A 22,792-nucleotide genomic window follows, 5' to 3' on the forward strand; every position below is an offset into this window, starting at 1 on the left:
GGAGAAGAAGAAAGGAATAGAGGATAAGATCGAAGAAAAAAAGAAGAAAAAAAAAGAGGAGAAGAAGAAAGGAATAGAGGAGAAGAAGAAAAAAATAGAATATATTCTATTTTTTCTTCTTCTCGTCTATTCCTTTCTTCTTCTCCTCTTCTTTTTCTTCTTTTTTCTCTTCTTATTTATTTCTCCTCTTCTTCCTCTTCTTATTTCCTTTTTCCTCTCATTCTTTTTCTTCCTCTTCTTATTTTCCTTTTTCCTCTCATTCTTTTTCTTCTTCTTCCTTTCCTAGCTAGATATATAAATTTTTTCTAAAAATGTAACTTTTGCATATATACATGGAAAAAAATGTTATCAGGGAGGGGGTATATCGACCCCCCCCCCCTCGACCCTCTTTTCCTTCTTCTTCCTTCTTCCTTCTTCCTCTTTTCTTCTCCAACAGAAAACACATCGCATCTCATCTCATTTCATCCAAAAATAATTCTTTGCATATGAATATACATACATTTACTTTTTTTTCTTAAATGTTACATATGAACATTTTCTTAAATGAGCATATGAACATTTTCTTAAATATTAATGAGCATATGAACATACATATCACCAAAAAATTGACCTTTTTCTTGGTAACAAAAAAATGCAAAAACGAGCATTATACATCATATACAGAGCATTATACAGTGAACATACATACATACATACATACAGTGAGCATATACAGAGCATTATACGGCGACGGAGACGATGGTTGGCAGTGGCGTGCGCTTGCGGATGGCGTGCGGGGACGGCAATGAGAAGGAAAGGGGAGGAGGCAGGGGCTCACAGTGCGGGGAGGGGTCGAGGTCACTGGCCGGAATCAGTGCGACGGCGGACGAACGGCCTCGGGGATGAACGGGTCGCGGGAGCCGGCGTGGTGCTTCCCCGCAGCGACGGCGACGACGAGCGCGGGCGACGACGACGTCGACGATGGGCGCAAGCGACAGCGACGGCGACGGCGGGCGCGGGCGATGACGACGGCATCGGCGGGGGCGGCGGGCGGTGTCGGGGCAGCCTGGCGGCGACGGGGCAGGGGCGACGACGGGGGCGCGCGGACGGCATCTGGGCGGCGGGCAGCGTCGGGGCAGCGGACGACGTCGATCTGGGCAGCCTGGCGGCGTCGATGAGCTCGGCGTCGTCGGGCGGGCCGGGGGGCAACTGGCGATGAGTTCGTCAAATTTTCCTAAGTGCTACTTATATACCCAGGCCTTTGGTCCCGGTTTATGGCACCAACCGGGACCAATGCCCCCTTTAGTCCCGGTTGGTGCCACCAACCGGGACCAAAGGCCTCTTTTCAGCAGCCCAAAGGGCGGGAAGCGGCGGCCTTTGGTCCCGGTTGGTGGCACGAACCGGGACTAAAGGGGGGGCATTGGTCCCAGTTGGTGCCACGAACCGGGACCAAAGGATGGCATTGGTCCCGGTTCGTGCCACCAACCGGGACCAATGGCCTTGCACAGCGGTGTGGTGGTGGGAGTTTAGTCCCACCTTGCTAGTTGAGAGCGTCGACCACCTGCTTATAAGCACTGCTGCCTCCTCTCTCTCGAACTCCTCTGAACTGCAGGCCTATGGGCTTAATCTGACACTGCTTTGCCTGTGGGCCTGAATCCTGGCCCATGGTAGGGTTTCTAGTCGTATTCAGGCCGTGGGGGCCCAGTAGGAGGCACTCTTTTTGTTTTTTTTGTTTTCTTTACTTATTGTTGCTATTTTTATTTTTTTCCATTTTTTGTTTTGTTGTCTGCATTATTTATTTTCTTTTTTTTTGCTTTATTTTTTAATTCTTTTTGCTTTTAGTTTTAGAAAAATTATAAACTTTCTGTTAGTGCCATTAGTTTTCAAATTTGAAAACACTTTTTTTGTTTTTTTGTTTTCTTTCTTGCTTTATTTATTTTATTTTGTTTCTACTTACAACAAAATACTTATTGTTGCTATTTTTATTTTTTTCTAGTTTATTTGTTTTGTTTTCTGCATTTTTTTTTGTTTTTTGCTTTATTTTTTAATTCTTTTTTGCTTTTAGTTTTAGAAAAATTGTAAACTTTCTGTTAGTGCCATTAGTTTTCAAATTTGATAATATTTTTTGTTTTTTTGTTTTCTTTGTTGCTTTATTTATTTTATTTTGTTTCTACTTACAACAAAATACATATAGGGCATGGACAACACATAAAACCATTCTGCTTGTTTGCCTCAGCCACTTCAAGAAAATCATGCACGCCCTTAATGTACTCGGAGGTGTGTCTGTCATCGTATATCCATTGCCGGTTCATCTGCGTGCATTATATATAATTAAATGTGTAAAAAAACCATTACAGAACATCATGAATAGATAATTAAGTGACCAAATTAATAGAAGTTCATCATCACATTAAAACCAAAGTACATACATAGTTCTTATCTAACAATATAAAGCTCTGCAGAGTATCTAAATTAATTAAACCATACATTGAAACTATGTAAAACATTTCAATGCGAAAACAAATGCGATCATAATCGCAACCAAGGTAACAACTGATCCAACTACATAATGATACCAAGCCTCAGTATGAATGGCATATTTTCTAATCTTTCTAATCTTCAAGCGCATTGCATCCATCTTGATCTTGTGATTATCGACGACATCCACAACATGCAACTCCAATATCATCTTCTCCTCCTCAATTTTTCTTATTTTTTTCCTTCAAGAAATTGTTTTCTTCTTCAATTAAATTTAACCTCTCGACAATAGGGTCGGTTGGAATTTCCGGTTCAACAACCTCCTAGATAAATAAAATCTATATCACGTTGGTCGGCATAATTGTCATAAACAATAAATGAACCAATAGTTATGAAAAGATAATATATATACCACATCCGAATCATAGACAGGACGAGGACCGATGGGGGCGGATACCAAAACGATCGGACTATATAAGTTGCAATAATAAAAGTAAGAAAATAATACAAGTATCTATCTAAACATACAAGTAAGAATATTTTTACTTTCAGAAAAAAGATAAGAACAAGAGGCTCACCACGGTGGTGTCGTCGATGAGATCGGCACGGGTGATCGACGACGGTGAAAACGGGGATGGAGCGTGACGGACCGCTAAACCTAGACAAATATTGAGGAAAATGGAGCTTGGTGGTCGAGCTTGGAGAGGAGAAAGCTTAAGTAGTGTGGTTCGGGCATTCCATCGAACACCTTGTGTGCATAGGAGGTGAGCTAGAGCACCACCAAGCCTTCTCCCCTCGGCGGCCAGAAAAAATAGAGCAGTGTGCTCTGCTCTTACGTGGGGGAGTATATATAGGCACCTCATTGGTCCCGGTTGGTGGCATGAACCGGGACTAGGTCCCAGTTCATGCTGAACCGGGACTAGGTCCCAGTTCATGCCACCAACCGGGACCAATGGTGGTGGGCCAGGAGCGAGGCCCATTGGTCCCGGTTCGTCCCACCAACCGGGACCAAAAGGTCCAGACGAACCGGAACCAATGGCCCACGTGGTCCGGCCGGCCTCCGGGGCTCATGAACCGAGTCCAATGCCCCATGGGTCCCGGTTCTGGACTGAACCAGGACTAATGGGCTGACCCGGCCTGGACCTTTGCCCCCTTTTCTACTAGTGAGATCAGACGCACAAACGCAACAGAAACTCGTCCAGAACACAAGGCATCCGGAGGGGGAATTGGCAAAGAGAAGATTGCCTTCCTACTCCTCCTCTCCGGTCGATGCCGCTTGCATGTGGAGTAGGAAGGAGATCTTCTCTTTTGCCCATTCCTCCTCGGGATGACACTCCAGAGGCGATGACACCCCATGTATTTTTGCCTCGTTTCCCCCAAAAAGAATCTCGAAATAGTAAACGAACACGCTTCATGAGCTGAATGCAACCAACTGATGACGTCATCCTCCTTTTCAACAGTGTAAAGCAACCGGGGTAGATGGGTCATCTTTTTTTAAAAGTAGTTGTTTCGTAGCTATCATTGGCACTTAAAAATTGTTCAGCAGCGACCCAACCGTTTTTTTTCTCAAATACGCATAGCATGCGTATCTTTCATTAATGGAGAAGAAAGGGTACACGAAGCCCTCTGCTGAGGGTGTTACACACCCAGTCCATCGTTTACATATGTCTACGTTTCGCTAGACTCCCACCTATGTATCCGCCCAAATAAACGTCCTAAATCCGACTTTAGGAGGCCCGCCGTCCTCCAAGCCTTGCCCTCATTGGAGACCCTTGCTAGTAGTCTACCTAGGGATGGTGTTCAACCATCAAACACGATCCCGTTGTGATGTTTCCACAATTCCCACAAGGCAAGTATGATGATGGCCCTCAGATCCTTCTCGTTGGTGCCATGTACCCGCTTGTTGAGGATCCACTCCGGTAGGGTGTCATGTGTGGTTGGCGTCCATTGCGGCATCTCCAAAGCGTGGATGATCTCCATCCAGAAAGTCCTTGCGAAAACACATTGTAGCATAATATGGTTCATTGTCTCGTCAACCTGGCTGCAAATTGGGCATGATTGTTGGTGTGGCAGCCCCCTCCTTGCTAAGCGGTCCGAGGTCCAGCACCTGTTACGTATCGCGAGCCATGTGAAAAAGTGGCATTGCAGGGGGGCCGACACTTCCACGTTGCCTCCGAGGTTGGGGCTATCTCTCTTCCCATGAACTTGGCGGCGTACGCCGATCGAGTGGAGTAGTGGCCGTCATGCTCCCAAGCCCACCTGATGGTGTCCGGTATCCCTTCTTGGAGCTGCACGCCATGGACCCAAGACCACAGGCTTATGAATTCCATGAGTGTTGGTGCGTCGATGTCTGGGCCAATGGAAGCTGCCCACGCCCCGTTTTGCACTGCGTCCTTGACCAGGAGCTGCTTGCGGATTCGTCGCGGTATCCTTGCATGGATCATGGGTGTGAGCTCCTCCATCCGAAACCCATCCATCCATCTATCTTCCCAAAAGAGAGCACGTGCGCCATCTCCCAGCACCATCCGCGTTGCCGCGTTGCACAGCTGGATGGATGCCTTCGGTACTGCTATAGTGAATTCGCTCCAGGGCCTCGTGTGTCCACACGCGCCAACCATGGCCAGCGGGCCTGCATTCCTACGTTCATCCAAGCGACGTCTGGGATCCCGAGGCCTCCAGCCCATTTGGGTGCGCAAACAGTGTTCCAGGCCACCGCACAATTTCCTCCATTCGCCTCTGCCTTGCCACACCAGAGAAAGCCACACAGGATCTTATTGATCGCCGAGACTGTCTTCGCCGGTAGTTCCAAGGCCAACATCGCATGCACTGGCATCGCTGAGAGGACCGATTGGATGAGGATCAACCTGCTGCTCTTCGGTAGGGTCGCGGCACGCCAAGTAGGTAGGCAAGCCGCGATGCGTTCCACCAGGCCTTGTAACTGCGCAGCCGATTGCTTCCGGATGGTCAGTGGTAGTCCGAGATACCTCATCGGGAAGCCGCCCAACGAGCAGCCTAGCCCAGTACACTTGTACGGCTTGCAAGAGCGACCCAACCGTGTCTCCCCTCTCGGAGACGACGCCAACGGCGGCCGCCGGAAGTGTGCTTCCAGCCACCACATAGCGACTGCGTCCCTGAGGTTCATTCCCATCTCGCCATCTTTTTGGTCGAGATGAGAGAAAGAGAGGCGTTGACCTTGGAGAGAGCAGTTAGTAGTAGAAACTAGCAGATTCTGTCAGCTCCAGAGTTGGAAAGGAGCAGGAGGAGACGGCGGCGGTCTCCGGCACATGGAGGTGCTGCTGCTGCTCTTGTGCTGGAGGGCGTAGCTATGTGCTGCTGCTGCTGCTGCTCTCTGCTTTTTTTCTTCTGAGACATCTGCTGCTCTGTTCTGGGGGGGATATACTGTAGAACAGACAAGAAATGTTACAGGGCTGGGTGTTGTTTGCACACAGCGATATTCAGAAAAATTGCTACCTATATTATATGTGCTGATTTCTTATTGTGACTGTGTTAGCTGCAGATTCTTGTGATGGGAAATCGACTATTCTTCCATCTTTTGCAACATGGTATTGCATTGAATGGTTTTTTCCACTCATATATAGGAATAGGAGTCGACCAATCTCGTGCTTGTTATTGGAAAAGAGTCCAAGCCGCCGGATTTGGCCGTCGCCTCTTCCGGCCTTGGTAATCTGCCCCCAGCCTCTATACACCTACTCCGGTGCATGTTTTCTCGACTCATTTCCATGGACATTATTAGTGACACGTCCTTTGCACTCATGTTGGACCACTTCTCAGCAAATTGTCCAGCAACTCGCAGTAGCTTCCGATGGCGGATCCGGTGACTGCGTCTGCTGCCATTGGATGGGGCATCAAAGCCGCAGGGTGGGTCGCCTCGCCCGTCATCTCCGACCTTTTCAAGAAATGCTCCTCCTTCCTCGGCTTTGACGCGTCGGAGAAGCTAAGACAACTTGAGCCCAAGATTTTGCTGCTGGAGCAGGTGATCGAGATGGTGGCAGAGAGCCCTCACAGGGCTCATCTCCAGCAGCTGTTCGGGGACCTTAAGTCTGCTTTCTATGAAGCTGAAGACATCTTGGATGATATTGATTATCATCGCCTCGAGAAACAGGTCCAAGATTACGAGCTCAACTCAGACGAGCCTCCAAGTAGGGTGAATTTGCTGAAGCACAAGATCCAGTCCATCGCCGTTTCCCCCCTAACAAATAAGGTCATTTTCTTTACTCAAGCTTTGCTGTTTTCATATTTCTCTCTCACACTCGAAACTCGCTGCATAGAATGTTTGAAGTTGTATTAAATCAGCGACAATTTATATAGATGGAAGGGAGTAGTTTACTTCTACATATGTCCGTACCACTGCTCCCACCTTAACTATGACTACCACTCTGCGAGTTGAGTTTTTAGTGGCACTTAGCCAGACGATCAAATCTAAGAAAAATCAGGTCCTTCCCTAAAGGGAAGGACAAAATGGATAAAAATAACCATTGGCACAGCTGACCGAGACAAGTGGCACTCAGCATTTAGCTTGCGGATATGTTGGCAGGATGTCAGAAATTTCCCCCAAAATATGTTAGCCCTACCTATTTCCGTTATTAACTTGGTTGGGATGAGTTGCGGACAATCTATATTAAAATCCTCTTCCTTATTGATATCCTTACCTGTGATTTTGTTTTGCAGGAGACTGGTATGTCAAAAAATCAACTAAAGCAGAGCCTAGAGAAAATAGAAAAGATTATAAATGAAGCACACCAAATTTTGAAATGGCTGAACCTGCCCGGTGCAAGTAAGGGTGATGAGAGACAACCTATTGCAGCCAATGCGCGTACCACTGCAACTTCCACAGTGAAGGTAATTGGTCGAGATGAGGATCGTGACAAGATCGTAGAAATGCTTCATGAGAAGGCAGGTCATGGCCGGACAAACAGGAATAGCGGTCTATGTTATTCTGTTGTTGGAGTTCATGGCATTGGCGGATCTGGGAAGTCAACCCTTGCACAATTGGTTTATGCCGAGGAGGAAAAGGACAAGCTAGCCGAAAAAGATGGCCATTTTGACATACTATTATGGATCCATGTCTCTAAAAGTTTTTGTATCGAGGACATTTACAGGCACATGGTTGAGGCAATTAAAGGATGTGATCGTGATGGACTCTATAACCATACAACAGACTTAAGTCTTGATATGCTACAAAGCTCATTGAAAAATAACCTGAGTGGCAAAAGGTTTTTCTTGGTACTAGATGATGTCTGGTGCAACAAGGATGTTGGTGAGCAGAATCTGCCACAATTACTTTCTTCATTCAAGGTTGGAAAGAGAGGAAGCAAGATCCTAGCGACAAGTCGAAATGTAGATGCCTTCTCTGATCTTGGTCCTGATGTGAGATGTGCCAATTTTCCAATTAGTGACTTGGATGATAGTATGTTCCTTGAGCTATTCATGTATTATGCACTTGGAGATTGGAATGCAAACAATGGAGCTGGGAGCACACTCTGGAATATTGGGGCCCACATTGCAGAAAAGCTTAAGAGGTCACCTCTAGCAGCCAGTACAGTGGGAGGACAACTACGTACAAGAAAAATGTTGAGTTTTGGAGAAGAGCTAGGGATCAGGACTTATTGAACGAGACAATGGGAGCTCTGTCATGGAGCTACCAGCATCTTAATGCGCAGATTAGACAATGCTTTGCTTACTGTAGTATGTTCCCCAGAGGACATTGTTTCAGACGTCATGTGTTACTTAAGTTGTGGGTGGCAGAAGGGTTTATAAGAAGTACTAATGCTGGGAAGGAAATGGAAGATGTTGGTCAGGATTACTTTGACGAACTTGTGTCAATCTCATTTCTGCAATATGGGGGAAAAGAGTCCTGCGGTGAGGACTACTATTTAATGCATGATCTTCCGTACGATTTAGCAGAGAGGATCGCTGGAGGCGATTACTTTAGAATTGAGGACGGGTGGACAGGAGAAATTCCTCCAGGTGTTCGCCATCTTTCTATTGATACCTATAATGGGGATAAGCTTGCCATGAAGACTATTGAATTGAAAAAATTGCACTCTCATCATCAAAGATATCCAATTATCGACACAAGATGAGGTAGAAGTTTTCAAGGATTTAATCATGAGGCTGCAAAAATTGCGGGTACTGAATGTGACATTTGGTTTGACTATGCATGTCAAGTTCTTAGAACCTATTGGTGTCAAGCATATACGCCACCTTACTTTCAAGATCGGTGGATCAGACAGACTAATTTTACCAGGGACCTTTAGAGAACTTCACCACATTCAGACACTTGATTTTGGTGATCGCAGACATCTTTCGCTCTCCAAAGGTGAAGACAGGATTTATTTGGTTAGCTTACGCCATGTGGGGAATGCCAGTATGGTGAAGTTGGTGAACATTGCCAGGTTGACATCACTCCAAGAGTTAGGACCATACTTCACAGTAAGTAAGGATAGCAGAGGTTCCAAGATAAAACATCTGGGGGACCTAAACAAGCTTCGTGGCCGTTTGCACATTAGAGGTCTTGAAAATGTTAGAAGCAATGGGGAAGCTCTTGAAGCCAAGCTAGCTCATAAGGAGCTACTCACAGAGCTAGAACTATGCTGGGATTGTGATCAGGAGAGCTGCAATCCAGAAGTTGAAGTAGAGGTACTTGAGGGTCTATGCCCTCCAAAGGATCTTGAAAAACTGGAACTCCACAGGTACAACAGAGTGAGATACCCTAATTGGATGGTGGGTAGGCAGAACGGTGGCTTAAAGTGCCTGCAAGAACTTGAGCTCTGGAACTGCAGCCTATTGGGGCTAGCTCTCACGAAACTGTCCATCGATGGTTGCCAAAATATCCATTCTCTTCCAGTGCTGCCCCAGTCCCTTGAGGAGTTTGAACTCAAGCGCTGCAATGAGGTGTTCATGAGGTCGTGTGAAACAATTGGAGATCCAAACCGGCAAAAGATTCAGCACATTCACAATAAACAAATTGGACCTGGCAGGCGCATGAGAGGTACACCATATAAATCCCTGTGATGCTTAATTTTCCCGTTGTGTGTTCTGCAAAACCTCGCTATGTAGCTTACATAAGTATGAGTTGTTGCTAGTTCTGCTTATTTATCTTTAATCCCTTGGCTAACCTGTCAAAACACCAGGTGTACAGTTTGATGATGATGTTTCCCACACCGAAGCACATGGGTCAGCTGGGTGCAGGTGCTTGATTCTTTGATTCTGGGTGATCTGGGAGCGAATGGTGCTGCTTACCGATCCTGTCATACAACAAGAACGGTGCAGAATGCCTTGGCCGGAGTCGATGAGCACCGAATCTACTCGTTTCCTACTGTTTGCGAAATTGCTGGATGTTGAATGATGAATTTATGCATTCCCTGTGGATTTGAAAATTATGGGACGACGAACAATATACAGTTTGTTGTATTGTAAAATCGTGGAGTGATGAACCCTGATTTGACTAGTTTCCTATGATTTGTAATAATGTGGAATGATGATCGCTTCTCTTGCTCACGGTATCAATCCACCAAACTTCTACTGAGATAGCATTCCTCCAAACTCTAGGCAATATATCATGAAGACCGAGCCAATTGGCGATCTCCATCCGAGCTCTGATCGTGCAACGGCAATGAAAATGAAGTTGGGTGGCGGACTCCTGGACTTGCTTGCAAAGAGGGCACATGCCACATTTTGGTCATCCGCGCTGATGTAGTCTTGAAGAACTCACACTTGGCTGGGCCCATTCCTTCCAAACAATAGGTATCATGGCAGAGGATGTAAGACTGGCGAATTGCGCCTTGTAGTACCCCAAGACCCCAACCGGTTTCCAGGTATCTTGTTTCCTACGCGGTTTTTGTGCTAGTTTTATCTTTTGACTTTTTGATTTTTATTGTATATTTTCCTTTTCCTTCTCTGGGTTTTCATATTTTTATTTTTTATACATTCATGATTGTAGAAAATCATGAAAAAAATTATGCTTTCCCCCCACAAAAAAAAGAAAAAATTAATGCTTCATACATTTAAATTTATGAATATTTTTTAATTCATGAAAAAGCAAGTTTTAAATTATTTTAATTCGTGAATATCTATGAATCCATTAATACTTTTAAAATTTGTGAATATTTTTTAAAATTTGGAGAACCCTTCCGAAGTTGAGACAAACATTCTTTGGAATGTATAATCATAATTATTTTGTGAACAAAAATCGAGAACCCTTCCGATAACGAGTAGGATTTCGGCCCAGGCCTGTGAGTTTCACGTGGTTCTGGGCCGGCCTATTCTAAACTGTCCCGATAAGACCGCCGCCGTATTTCCTCCGAGCTTCTTTTTCTTCCACCCCTGCTCTCGCCGGATCCCGGTCGCCCCACCGCAAATCTAGCGGAGGGTCAGCTCGGGCTCGGCGGCGACCAGAGAGGAGGAGGGAAGTGGCGTGGTTCTCTCTCTCGCGCGCGCGTGCGGCGGAGACGGAGAAGGGCGCCGGCTGCTCCAGGTAACATCAGCCGGATTTACTAGCATAACATCTACTGTGTTCTGATTTCAATCTGTAACATCAAACTATTAGCATCTACTTATATATTGCTCCATGCAATTTTAACTCAGCACACTATCTGCTGAACAATGTGAATCTCACCACTACCATTTACAGACCTAAATATACCACTCCATTGACTCCATTGACTCCATTGGTGGTTCGCTATCTAAAAAAAAAAAGTGCAGGAAATACTCATTGTGTTACTCTGTTTGGTGGTAATTATGTAATTGTATACAGTAAGAAGGTGCCACCGAATAAAATAGTTCACAAAAATCAGAGAAAAATAATGAAGAACAATTGAGTGGCAAGAATAGTTAGAATGTAGTATAATACTACCAAGGATAATTAGGTAATCTCTTTTGAGCAGAAATTTGTTGGGAAGTTAATCGGAACCTTGTTTAGTTTTCCCTTTTTGATTTCCCTGGTTAGATCCTTTAAAAGGATTTTTCTGATACAGCTGGAATCTTCCCCTTGTTCGCTGAATCACTGTTGGTTGAACTCTGTAGGCTGTAACCTCTGGACTGGAGTCCTTGTCGCGCCTAGATGCTCCGCGCCTCCTCGCCACAGCGGCAAGACGGCGTCCTGTGGGCCAAGGCTGCTTCCTCGGCCGCCCTCCACCAGTACTATGCCCTCCCAAAGAAGGGCAAGCCGCAGGGCCGCGAGTCCACCGTCCTCGCCGCCTTCGTGCTCTCCTCTCCAGAGAACCCACTGAACCCCACCGTCCTCTCCCTCGCCACCGGCACCAAGTGCCTCGGCGCAGCACGCCTCGGACCTCGCGGTGACCTCGTCCATGACGCCCACGCCGAGGTCGTCGCCCGCCGCGCGCTGCTCCGCCTCATTTATGCCGAGATTGGCACAGACAACCCACCAAGTTGGCTGGTTGCATCTGGTGCTGATGGGCGATGGAGGCTCAAGGACGGGCATCAGCTGCATCTCTACATCACCCAGATCCCCTGTATGTACATGGTTTTTTTAAATTTTTTTCTTCCAAAGCTGAATTATCCTCTGCATTCCTGATAATACACCTTACCATTTATTCAAAGATAATGTATTTTTTTTTGGACTGCTGTAGCGATGTCTTGGAATATGTTTATCACATCACATAGTATGAACATTGATTTAGCTGCCCGATTTGGTGAATTGGTGCAGGTGGGATCATGCCGGTGCCGCCGTCACCCTTGGAAGTTCGAAGGGAACAATTGGATACCATGGCGAACAGTGGTATGCTTCTTTCTTATTCTTGGTGTTCAGCAGAAGTTGCAACCTGTCCAGATGTTTTTAGGAGGATCATTTTGTTTTATCAAACAGAAGTGACTTTTTCTATGGTGGTTTGTGAACCCAATTACTCTTGTTAGGTGGTGCCCTGGAAATGTGGTACACTTAGCTAGTTGACAACATGACATTAGTGACCACTGACCAATGCGGAGTAGGGTTTGATACAGTTTTGGAGTTGGGCCATTCATTTATGTTTGCATTGTTACTTATTCGCATATATTCTCTAATTGACGTATCACCTTGCATATCAGATGTTGGTTTTGTTCAAAGGAAGCCAGGCCGTGGTGATACAACATTGTCAGTGAGCTGTTTTGACAAAATTACTCGCTGGTGTGTCGTTGGGATTCAAGGTTTGTTTTCCAGAATCATTTGCAGATCCATATTTTGATTATGTAAGACCACTTATTTTCATGGATGAATGTGGCAGTATATGGTGCACACCACTTTAATAGCAACCATTTTTTCCCAGTTAATTCTTTTTGTCACTTCACTGATCAGCTCTTACTCAATGAAATGTCACCTCTTTGTGCATGTGTTCTTCTACAGGTGCATTGCTGTCACACATTCTCGAACCCTTGTATTTGTCCACCATTACCATTGGACAATCATCTGATGGTGCACCTGAAGGGTTTTGTATTGAAGATAACGTTGTAAAAGTTCTTGGTGCTCGTTTGTCCTGTCTATCCAGTAAATTCCCTGACCCTTTCAAACCGAACAAGGTTGGTGACCTGGTTTTCGTTCCTTCTAGTTCTGTAGTGAGACAGTACATTCTTCATTTGACATGTTGGTGGACCTTTTTCGTATTTGCAGCCACTATTTTTTGAGGCACCTGTCCCCCCTAAAGAATTTCAACAGACTTCGGGAGATATACCCCCTTTGACATGCGGGTAGTTAGTTATATGGTTTGTTGTCATTTTCGACTCCTTTTTTTCATTTCGTTTTTGTTGTATTGGATGTACCAATTCTTTGTTGAACTTCTCATCTTGCCGTTCTTTTATTAGGTATTCAATATGCTGGAATAAATCCGGTTTGCATGAAGTTGTTTTAGGAACAACTGGGAGAAAACAAGGCACATCTTCAAAGGCAGCATCCTCACCCTCCACTGAGTCATTGCTCTGCAAGTAAGAAAGTTTGCTTTCTCATTCCTACCATTCTGATGTAAACCTGTCATGATAATATGTGTTTTGATGGCAGGATAAGATTGGCAGAGGCCTTCATATCACTTGAACATCCATTAGTCACAAAATTCCGGCATGAGAAGCTTTCTTATCGTGCAATTAAGGTATTTCATCTTATACTGTAATTAATCATATACATAATGAGCTGAAGCCACAGAGCTAGATTACGTTAAATGATTCCTGATTCTTTGCGAGCAATGATTATGGATATAAGAAGTGAAGGTTTAAGGTGTCTTATCTCTGCTGTGTAGGACATGGCTTGTGAGTACCAGCAGATGCTTGAGCTTCTTAGAAAGGCTCCATTTTTTGGCCGGTGGCGTGCTAAGCCAGCATCCGTTGATTCGTTTACAGTTCGACGGTGATAACCAAATCTTGAAGTTCTATGCTGTGTCCCAGAGGCTGGATTTTGAAGTTCCTTAATTCAACCATAATTTTAGCAGTTTTCTGTGCCAGCTCTTTCAACTTATTTGTAGCATCTATGCTTCTGCACAATACTGAAGTATTGAACAGTGGTAGCCTGTAACAAACCTATAAGGCCCTTTGATGTTTGGCACCATGAGGTGGGTGTTTATATTTGTGTAATTCTTGTTCTTTTAATTGTTGGAGAGAAGAAGAAAAGATAAGGAATCGGCACACAATAATTGTGTTAACTCTGACCATGTAGCCCTGTAAAGTCTGTCTCCCTCATATGCCCCAAAATAGTCAAGACACTGCCACTTCTCAAGGAATAGGCCACTTAGTTGTCTGAAGTTACACAGAGCAGTATTTGTCTATAATACTGCATCCTTCATGTCTGATCAAATTAGCAAGTGATAATGCTCAGTTCCACTCTCCAATACTTTATGAGCCCGTTAAGATACTGATTAACAGTTGACAGCTCTTCTCTTCCCAATCCTGGACAGGCGGTGACAGCGGCGCAGCTCTGAGTGCAGGCATTATGGAGGTAACTTGGCTATCAGAACTGACAGTTGAGCTTGGGTTTCTAGCCGATTTGCTCATCACATTGCTTCATTTTGGCAGCGTACAGCAGAGCGAGCCGTGACCCTAGGAGAAGACCCTCGTTCAAATCACCATGCTCTGGCATAATTTGTCACGCCTGAGTTAAACATGTTTAAATGAAGGGATAATAGGTGTCAGTCAGGTTAATTTTCAAGCTTCAGTAGTCACAAGATCACGCAATAGTTAGGACTATAGTTAGGACTATACATCCAAGATCACGCAATGATTCAGAGGACTTGCGGCCAAACCTCTCTGTGAAAACTGGCGCGGTTTGTCAAAAAAATTCTGTGGAAGTAGTCACAAGGGTTATTACCAGGTACGCATTACCTGAATGATCTCTTTTTCTAGGCAGATCTCAATGTAGTTTAACTTGCAACTGGGGCGTTGAGATTGATCAGTGAGTGCAGTGCTTTTGCAGTACGGGCTATATGTTCTCAACAAAGCAAAATAAAGGGTTAATAGTAGCAGCTGCTGACAAACAAGACCTGTTTTGGATGAACAAATAAAATTCATCTTTTTTTACCCACTGCATATCCCTTTATTAGACCAGGACAGTTCCACCATCATCTATCAGTGTAGGCTGTAGAAGCAAGGAAATCTGGGGGATAGTATATGAGCTAACAAATGATTAAAACCGTCTTGCTTTAGTTTGCAGTGCTGCCAAAAGGAAATCTTGTTTTGGTTGTAGCATACTGGTATTTTGCTTCCTCCACATCTTCTGATTGGCTAAAAAACAACGACAACGTGCAGGATTGCCTGTGCGGCCATGAGCTGAACAGAAATGAAACAAAAATGTACAGACATGATAGACACAGGTGCATGGCCCTATAGCACCTAGAGATGTCCATGAGCAATGTTCTACAGTAAGTAGCTACTATCATTAAGGTGCATGACCCTAGCAAGTGACCGGTGGTACTAGTCGACAACACATGAGGCCAAAAGTGTAGTCTTAGCAATAGTAGTCTCTTGTCATCACATCACGATATTTAGGTGAGGTCTAGTAACTGAAAACAACAGCAACAAGGTTTCTCTGATTGGTTCTGACTCCAGTACTCCATCCCACTGTTCTTCCAGCAATTTCTTTTCCCTTCCTAGCTACTAGGAGCTGGACAAGAACTGCAAGGAGGAAAAAGTAGCAGTAGATCCTTGAGATTTTCCGTCTGTTTTTTTGCTTTGTATGATTGTCTGGATGCAGGATAGGCTTCAGTTGCAAGCCAGAGCAACCAGTCGTCAGTGCGAGTTGGCCGTAGTGGGATTTGTGGTATGGTGCAAGTGAGTACCAAGTAGAGGACACTGGTGTTGTTGCTTAGGATCTCCTCAAAGGAAAGGAAGATGGATGTACTCGCTTCAGACTCACACCAAGTACACACCACTGCCTGCTGCTTCACAGCTCACACACACACACACACACACACACACACACTCAGAAGATACAAAGTTAAAAAAAGGTACACTTTTTAATCTTCTCTTCGAATTGATTAACATGAGAGGGTGTCCAAAGTTGAAAGACAAAAGAAACAAAAATTGGTGAGGCATGTATAAGTTGCAGATTTTTGTTCGGTTTGCCTATGAACAAACCAGACAGAAACTGAATTATAGATATGCCTGGTTCCAGGATACTACTGTTAACTGACAATAATCCACTTAGTTCCCCAGGCCAGAATCTATGCATATGTTGTCTGTTATGCTTGGAACCTAACCTGGTGCGTGACAAAGCATCATTAAAAAAGCCTTCCTCTTATTTCCTTGGATTATTTTATTATTAGTACTATTTATTAATCATCTCACCTTCTTTTCCCATTAACTAATACCTACCTACCGGCTCCTACTTTGCAAAAGCATCGTGTCATCAAAAAGGCCACCGGCATAGCATCTGCTTGCTTCCTGGATAGATCATTGCCAAGTACCACACTTTTGTCCTCTAAACCACTTTCTGCTTGTGCAATCTAATCAAGTAATCATGCTTAGCAGAGGCTAACAGGTGTTGGGATCATGTTATAATCATCACCCACCGGCTCCTACTTTACAAAAGCATCGCGTCATCAAAAAGGCCACCGGCATAGCATCTGCTTGCTTCCTGGATATATCATTGCTAAGTACCATGCTTTTGTCCTCTGAACCACTTTCTGCCAGTGCAATCTAATCAAGTAATCATGCTTAGCATAGGCAACAGGTGTTGGGATTATGGTTGCCTCATCCTCTGCATGAAACCATTACATATTTTGGTGTTCAAATTATTGTTGACATGCTTACTGTTGACATGGATGGGACCACCTGGTGATGATGGTTTTGCTGAAGAGAATAGGTGAGCATTATAAGTTGTAGATCAGTCCGTTCAGTTTGCCTGTGAACAAACCAGACAAAAACTGAATTATAAGCCTGGTTTGTTTCTGCAGAATCCATGCATATGTTGTCTGTTATGCTTGGAGCCTTACCTGGTGCGCGCATGCAATTATCGTACCAAGCATTTTTTTTTTAAAAGCCTTCTTCTTCTCTCCTTTTGTTTATTTATATATAAATAATCATCACACCTTGCTTTCCCATTAATTAACTACAGTAGCTACCAGCTCCTGCTTTACAAAAAGGGCATCAGCATTCAGCATAGCATCTGCTTGCTTCCTGGATGGATCATCGCTAAGTACCGCGCTTTTGTCCTCTAATAAGAACACTTTGTGCTAAACTGCTAATGCAAATCTAATCAAGCATATCATGCTTAGCAGGAGCAACAGGTGTTGGTATCATGCCTGCCTCAGCCTGAAACCATCACATCTTTTTAATATTGAAATTTGTTAGTACTGTGCATTATTTGGAGGAGGAGGAGGATAAGAGGGTGGCCATGGCTGCTGCTGACATGGATGGGGCCACCTGCTGATGATGATTTTGCTGAAGAGAATTGAAAGGCGGCAACATCAGAGAGGGAAAGCTGGGAGGGAGGAGGCAGCAGGGAGACCAGAAAGCCCTGGCCATCAAGTGAGCACATGCACTGCCTTGAATACCAGAAGGCCTGCTTGCTTGTGGCATGAGTGCTACCATTGATCACAACTCTTTCTTTTTTTTTTCCTGTTCTCAGCTGGAGACACGTACCACGGCCATTGAGAGTGCCATCATCTTCAAGCCAAGGATAAAATGGGCTTTGGCAATGATCTCTTGTGCCAGTGGTAGAAAAAAGAAGTAGGATATGTGATATGAGTAGCAAGTTCTGGCCTGATTCAGCTGGAAACACTTGCACTGGGATCTCTAGTTGGTGTGCCATCAACTTGTAACAGTGGCAAGGACCACCACTTGACTTGCCCCCTCCAAGAAACCACCTACACATTTCTACTGCTGAAAAAGGAAGATGCATGCCAGCCCAAGGAAACAAGCAGACTACTCTCTTGGCAGAAAGAAAAAAAGGAAAAAGAAGGAAATGGGCAGCCATGTTGGAGTCAGTCTTGCTTGCTTGCTTGCAGATGACTCAAGGCCATGATGCATTTTTCACACGCAGAGGTGGCATGGGAGCCGATCGGTGCGGGTGATGATGATGATGGCCATTTATCTGATGAAAACGCACTTGTGATGCACCCAAGTGGCAAGCCTGGTGAAACAATCTGTTTGTTGCAATCTGCAGCCAACTTCCAAACTGCTCATTCAGAATCTCTACATTTTGCAGCCAGCTTTCAAACTGCTCATTCTGAATCTCTACATTCTTGCAGGCCTGAGGAGATCGCTACGCTAGTCGACCCGAAGCCGACCAGCAAAAACCTGAAGGTCATCTGCAGGGTGGTGAGCCATTGCGTCGAACTGCACCATTCCAAGAGACCGTCGACGCAGACCATCGCAGAAGATCTAGAGAAAAAGCATCGATCTATCCTCAACTCTCTTAACTGAAAAACAACGGTTCACACAAGGCGCAACATCATTTCAGACAAGGAGCAGCATTGCATTTCTGAGCCCCCACACTGAAACATACAACTAATTAAGGCACACAGAATTACATGGCGGCCCAACTGCTGGGCGAGCGGTACCCGAGAATCCGAGCTAAACCCAGCCAGCCCCCTCACCCGCTTTACCAAGCGTCGTATACGTGGAGCCAACAAGGCGGAGAAGATGATGGCACGCAACAAATCAGTGTTAGCATTGACGAAAATCTACAGTGGGACGAGGTGAGGCGAGGCGTGTGCTACAACGAGAGGGCGAGCTCCGCCCACGCCAGGGACGACTCCTTGAGGATGCCGGCCGCGGAGAGGTCGATGCCGGTCTCCAGGGCCCCAGCGATGATCTGCATCGATGGCCGCTTGGACGGGTCGGGGTCGACGCACCGGCTCACCACGCTGCAGATCACCGCCAGGTCCTCCGTCCGCACGTTCGTCAGCTCCGGGTCGACCAGCTTCCCGATCTCCTCCGGCTGCTGGAGGTACTTGATGGCCTGCACAAATGTAGAGGATCAGAAATTCAGAATGAGCAGTTGTTTGAACTTCCGCTGCAAATGACTTCTTCAGTTGGTGAAATGATACATTTGTTCCAACATTTCATTTTACTTCTACGCGATATTTGAGTAACACATGTACTGCTATTGCAATGAGGTTGAGAAACAATTCGGCTCACCCAGTCTACCAAGTAGCCTTTGTCCTTGCAGTAAGGAAGCCGCCCGCTGATGATCTCGAGCAAGATCACTCCAAAGGCAAACGTGTTGCCTTGGATGTCCATGTACTTATCCTCAGAAGAGTCCCGGCTAGGGAAAGAGGCTTTGCTGTTGAAGTGGCCGAGCGCCTTCTCTTGTCTCGAAAACAGCATTTTCCAGCACTCAAAGTCGACCAGCTGTTGTTCATTTCACCAAGTTAGAGAGTGTGTTCATCTGAATGGTAAGTTACACAGAAGTATAGCTAATATACAGGTAAAAGCATGCAGTACCTTGGGAGTAAAATCTTCTGTAACATAAACTGAGTTGGAGTTCAGCTCTGATATAGCGAACGGAGGCTGTGACTCGGTGTGCAGATACCTTAAACCTTGGGCGATGCCGATGGCTATTTTCATTCGTCTGAGCCAAGAGAATTGGGCCGCTTCCCCATCTAAAGGAAGAAAACAAAGGAGATCGAATCTACGACACACAGAAAAAATGCAATCTGTCATTACGAAACTGAAGAGATAGACTTACAGTGTAGGTGCTCGTACAGGGTACCATTTGATGCGTACTCAAAGACTAACATCCTGGAGAAAGGGTCACTCTCTCTGCAATAGCCCAGAAACTTTGCTATGTTCTCATGATTCAGCCTTGCCAGATCAATAACCTACAATGTTCGTCCCATTTTATTTATTTATTTATTTATTTGAGTTAAAAGGTGTTTCCGAGTCGCAATTTTGGACAAACAAACTACCTTGTTTTGGTAAAAGAGCTCATGCTGGCTAGTCCAGTGACCTTCAAAGGCGCATAATGATATGACAGAAACCTCAGGTCCATCCTTCATTGTTCCTTTGTAGACTACAGTCTCCGGAGTTGAGCCAATAATGTTGCTAAAATCTTCACATGCTACTTCAAGTTCCTGGCGACTCAACTTTGGCAAACTTTTCAGCGTATCTGAATCTGAAAGACGCGTGAACACATTAGCAACAATATATCTTAAGACAAAATAATCAATTTATAAGATAAAGTTAATACCAACCAATGAGTACTGTTATCTCGTCGCTCCAACTTTTTGATCTACTCCATGATGATATTCTTATAGAAGGCTTTAGGTTGCAGCTTCTGGAGGCAGTAATTGCACCAGTGATCAGGAAAACAAGCAGAAGAGCACCGGTTGCGATTTCCAAAACAATAAGCCAAGTCGGTTGCTGCACTTTATCATGCTTATGCTCGGAAGCGGGGCGTTTGAATCCCTTTAAATTAGCAGCTGTAGACGCACCTAAAACAAGAGTAGATTTCAGTCGATGGGAGTTGAAGATGACCTTAGGCCACTGCTAAGTACTGGTTATACAGTTAATAGCTATAACCCATATTTGTGGTGCACGAGTTTTAACATAAGGTTTTGCCTAAGTATCAAAACTACCCTTGAAGAAATGAATACATCATGTCGCATAAGTAGTGTAATTTAAAGGACAATTGCGTTTGCAGATAAAAGGGCAAAAAAGTGTTGCCTCATGAGCAGTGATGGTAAATCCTACAGATAAATTTTGTAAGGGCGACATATATATAATCTTAAAGCATGATGCTCAGTACTTATCGGGTTAACTGAGTTGAATTCCAATGTCCATGCAAAAATTCGAGAAATATGTCATCGTTGTAGTTAACACTGCAATAGCTGTGTAGCTTGTAGAGGCTAAGTCACATACTTGCACAAATTTGATGAGCGCGTTGTCGGATAGAGTACTCATCCTGGAAGCAGTTCCCCTGAAAACTTGACCTGCAAACTAGCCACATGAATGGATGGACTTCTAACTGATATTAACAGTGGGAAGTGCCTTGCATAATACTGTAGTACCTTGGAAGATACTTCAAACAAATTGGGATTTTTCCAACAAGGAAGTTGAAGGAGAAATCTGCAACACTTAATCGAGGAGACGGGCATAGTCCACTGTGAGCCGTGGACCTGACGAAGCAAACAGACAGTATTCAGATATAGTAATAATTTACTGGAACATGGCCACATACTCACATATTGGTTGTGTTATGTGTATTTAATGAACATGTTATCAACAGAAATCGGTAACAAAAGCTCATGGACAAATTTAGCAAGTATTACCACCGATACTTGTCATTTTGGTCCTATTCTAGTTAATCATTACTCTGAAGTTCAGTTCAGTCTTATTATTTTTGATGAATCATGAACAATTTAATATCACAAATTAAATTTTCATGACCTTCTTACATCATATCCAATTTTCCATCAGTATTGAGTTCATATAATTCAAATTTCTCTAATACATCTAGCACCATATACAGAAATGAAAAGGAGTTAGGACAAGTCACCGACCCGGTATCTGCCATTGGAGAAAAACCAGTAGCATTGCCACCAGGAATTGACCCTTTGAGCCTGTTCCTGTCCAACCTAAGCTGGACAAGATTTGGTAGCTTGCCCAGCTGCGGTGGTATGTTCCCGGTTAGCCCGTTGGAATGCAAGTTTCTACAAGAGACGAATGAAAAACATGCCTTAGTTTGAGTAGCAAAGAAGCAGCCAGACTTAAAAACTCCAAATGTAGAAGCAAAGCAATCGGTATCTTACATTACGCTCACGCTGTTGAGTCCACTCAGCTCAGGAGGTATAGGGCCAGCCAGCCGGTTAGCGCCCAAATCCAGGACCCTGAGGTTCCTCAGCGATCCCAGCTGCTTCGGGATCGTGCCGAAGAGCAGGTTGTGATCCAAATACCTGCCCAAAACACAGACATTCAGTGAAACCAAGTAGCTGCTAAAGTGCCTCAAACAATAGGTAGATAACACAATGAAACAGCACATACAGCTCTTGCAAGAAGATGAGCTGCCCGAGCTCCGGCGCGATGAACCCCTTGAGCGACGCGTTCGACAGCCTCCTGCAAGGCATGGAGTCAAATTCATCATCTGATCGTCGTGATCAGCGGTCTCATCTCGGCGTGATTCCGACCGATCAGATTATGCAAGTACAAATTTTCGGTTGGCCTTTCCCTGTTGCCCAAACCTACTACTGACTGACTGAATGACTGACTGACTGACTGCTGATCTAACTGGCACATCAGTCCACTCTCACAAGCCATCTGCACACCAAGCATCTATCCACATCACAGCTAACCGAATCCGCTTTGTTCTCCTCTGAAGAGGAGATTAAAGTACAAATCACAGTCACCGAACCCCATTTACCTCCCAGCGCGTTGAGCTGGTAGAGACAGGTAGGTGGTGTGGACTAATGGCAGTGAAGAGCAGAGCGGAGCTTGAGTGAGATCTGGAAGAGTTGCTTACAGGGAGACGACGGAGCCGTGGGGCGAGGAGCAGGCGACGCCGCGCCAGTCGCAGGCGTCGCCGTCGGCGCCCGTCCAGTCGGCCAGCGCCGCGTGCGGGTCCTCGATCACCGCCCGCTTGAAGGCCAGCAGCGCCGACACTGCCGCAAACATGTCATGTCAGAGGAAAAAACGGCAAATTTGCATTTGATTCGCACGAATTCGAAGCTCGTCGGTCGGAAAAATGTGTCTGGGGAACAACAATCGAATCTTGGGCAGTAATTTCGCGGAAAGAGAAAGAATCGGGACCGAAGATGCGAGGGCCAAATTTAGGACGGCGGTTTGAGACGGGGGCGGGGAGGAAATGGAAAGGAGCGGCGGCGGAGGCGTGATCCCGGGCAAGGGAGGCGGCAGGCGGCGCGAGTTTGTCAGAAAGGAGCAGCATTTAAGCAGGGCGAGGTGA

The 22,792-nt window shown here is 45.2% G+C and overlaps 2 protein-coding genes, 1 long non-coding RNA gene and 1 pseudogene across 4 annotated transcripts; 3 read left to right on the forward strand and 1 right to left on the reverse strand.

Moving 5' to 3' along the window:
* The first annotated feature begins 6,280 nt into the window (after positions 1 to 6,280).
* LOC119361525 lies at positions 6,281 to 9,936 on the forward strand (annotated as a pseudogene).
* An 851-nt stretch (positions 9,937 to 10,787) lies between these two features.
* Positions 10,788 to 15,151, forward strand: LOC119366496 (tRNA-specific adenosine deaminase TAD1-like). Of its 2 annotated transcripts, XR_005176058.1 has the most exons (11): positions 10,788 to 10,954; positions 11,503 to 11,951; positions 12,146 to 12,217; positions 12,523 to 12,621; positions 12,818 to 12,990; positions 13,082 to 13,158; positions 13,273 to 13,392; positions 13,466 to 13,553; positions 13,701 to 14,009; positions 14,352 to 14,392; positions 14,470 to 15,151. XR_005176058.1 is itself a non-coding variant. In XM_037632240.1 (9 exons), the coding sequence occupies exons 2-9, from the start codon at positions 11,540 to 11,542 to the stop codon at positions 13,809 to 13,811; spliced, it is 1,152 nt and encodes a 383-aa protein (XP_037488137.1). In that variant the 5' UTR covers positions 10,788 to 10,954; positions 11,503 to 11,539; the 3' UTR covers positions 13,812 to 14,173. The 2 variants fall into 2 exon arrangements, 1 of the variants encoding a protein (XP_037488137.1); XM_037632240.1 differs by lacking the exons at positions 14,352 to 14,392; positions 14,470 to 15,151 and having other exon boundaries at positions 13,701 to 14,173.
* A 137-nt stretch (positions 15,152 to 15,288) lies between these two features.
* Positions 15,289 to 18,285, forward strand: LOC119366499. The gene is made up of 3 exons (XR_005176059.1): positions 15,289 to 16,753; positions 16,845 to 17,418; positions 17,519 to 18,285. It is a non-coding gene; the product is annotated as an uncharacterized LOC119366499 (long non-coding RNA).
* Positions 18,286 to 18,370: 85 nt separating this feature from the next.
* LOC119366498 (probable LRR receptor-like serine/threonine-protein kinase At1g63430) lies at positions 18,371 to 22,518 on the reverse strand. The gene is made up of 12 exons (XM_037632241.1): positions 22,352 to 22,518; positions 21,877 to 21,948; positions 21,645 to 21,788; positions 21,396 to 21,545; positions 20,904 to 21,011; positions 20,755 to 20,825; positions 20,088 to 20,327; positions 19,803 to 20,008; positions 19,583 to 19,715; positions 19,339 to 19,496; positions 19,033 to 19,245; positions 18,371 to 18,853 (listed from the first exon to the last, which is right to left on the reverse strand). Exons 1-12 carry the CDS (start codon positions 22,501 to 22,503, stop codon positions 18,608 to 18,610), a joined length of 1,893 nt encoding a protein of 630 aa, XP_037488138.1. The 5' UTR covers positions 22,504 to 22,518; the 3' UTR covers positions 18,371 to 18,607.
* Positions 22,519 to 22,792: the final 274 nt, after the last annotated feature.

Source organism: Triticum dicoccoides, chromosome 2B, assembly GCF_002162155.2.
Source record: "Triticum dicoccoides isolate Atlit2015 ecotype Zavitan chromosome 2B, WEW_v2.0, whole genome shotgun sequence".
NCBI classification, from domain to species: Eukaryota; Viridiplantae; Streptophyta; class Magnoliopsida; order Poales; family Poaceae; genus Triticum; species Triticum dicoccoides.

What these genes read in the sequence shown, in the direction of transcription:
- LOC119366496 (XM_037632240.1), top strand. Translation starts at nt 11,540, where the DNA reads ATGCTCCGCGCCTCCTCGCCACAGCGGCAAGACGGCGTCCTGTGGGCC. An exon ending in GTGTGTCGTTGGGATTCAAG is followed by an intron (nt 12,622 to 12,817) that starts GTTTGTTTTCCA and finishes GTTCTTCTACAG; the next exon opens with GTGCATTGCTGTCACACATT. An exon ending in ATACCCCCTTTGACATGCGG is followed by an intron (nt 13,159 to 13,272) that starts GTAGTTAGTTAT and finishes TTCTTTTATTAG; the next exon opens with GTATTCAATATGCTGGAATA.
- LOC119366498 (XM_037632241.1), bottom strand. Translation starts at nt 22,503, where the DNA reads ATGTTTGCGGCAGTGTCGGCGCTGCTGGCCTTCAAGCGGGCGGTGATC. An exon ending in CTCAACAGCGTGAGCGTAAT is followed by an intron (nt 21,546 to 21,644) that starts GTAAGATACCGA and finishes CGTCTCTTGTAG; the next exon opens with AAACTTGCATTCCAACGGGC. An exon ending in TGTTTGAAGTATCTTCCAAG is followed by an intron (nt 20,826 to 20,903) that starts GTACTACAGTAT and finishes GCTAGTTTGCAG; the next exon opens with GTCAAGTTTTCAGGGGAACT.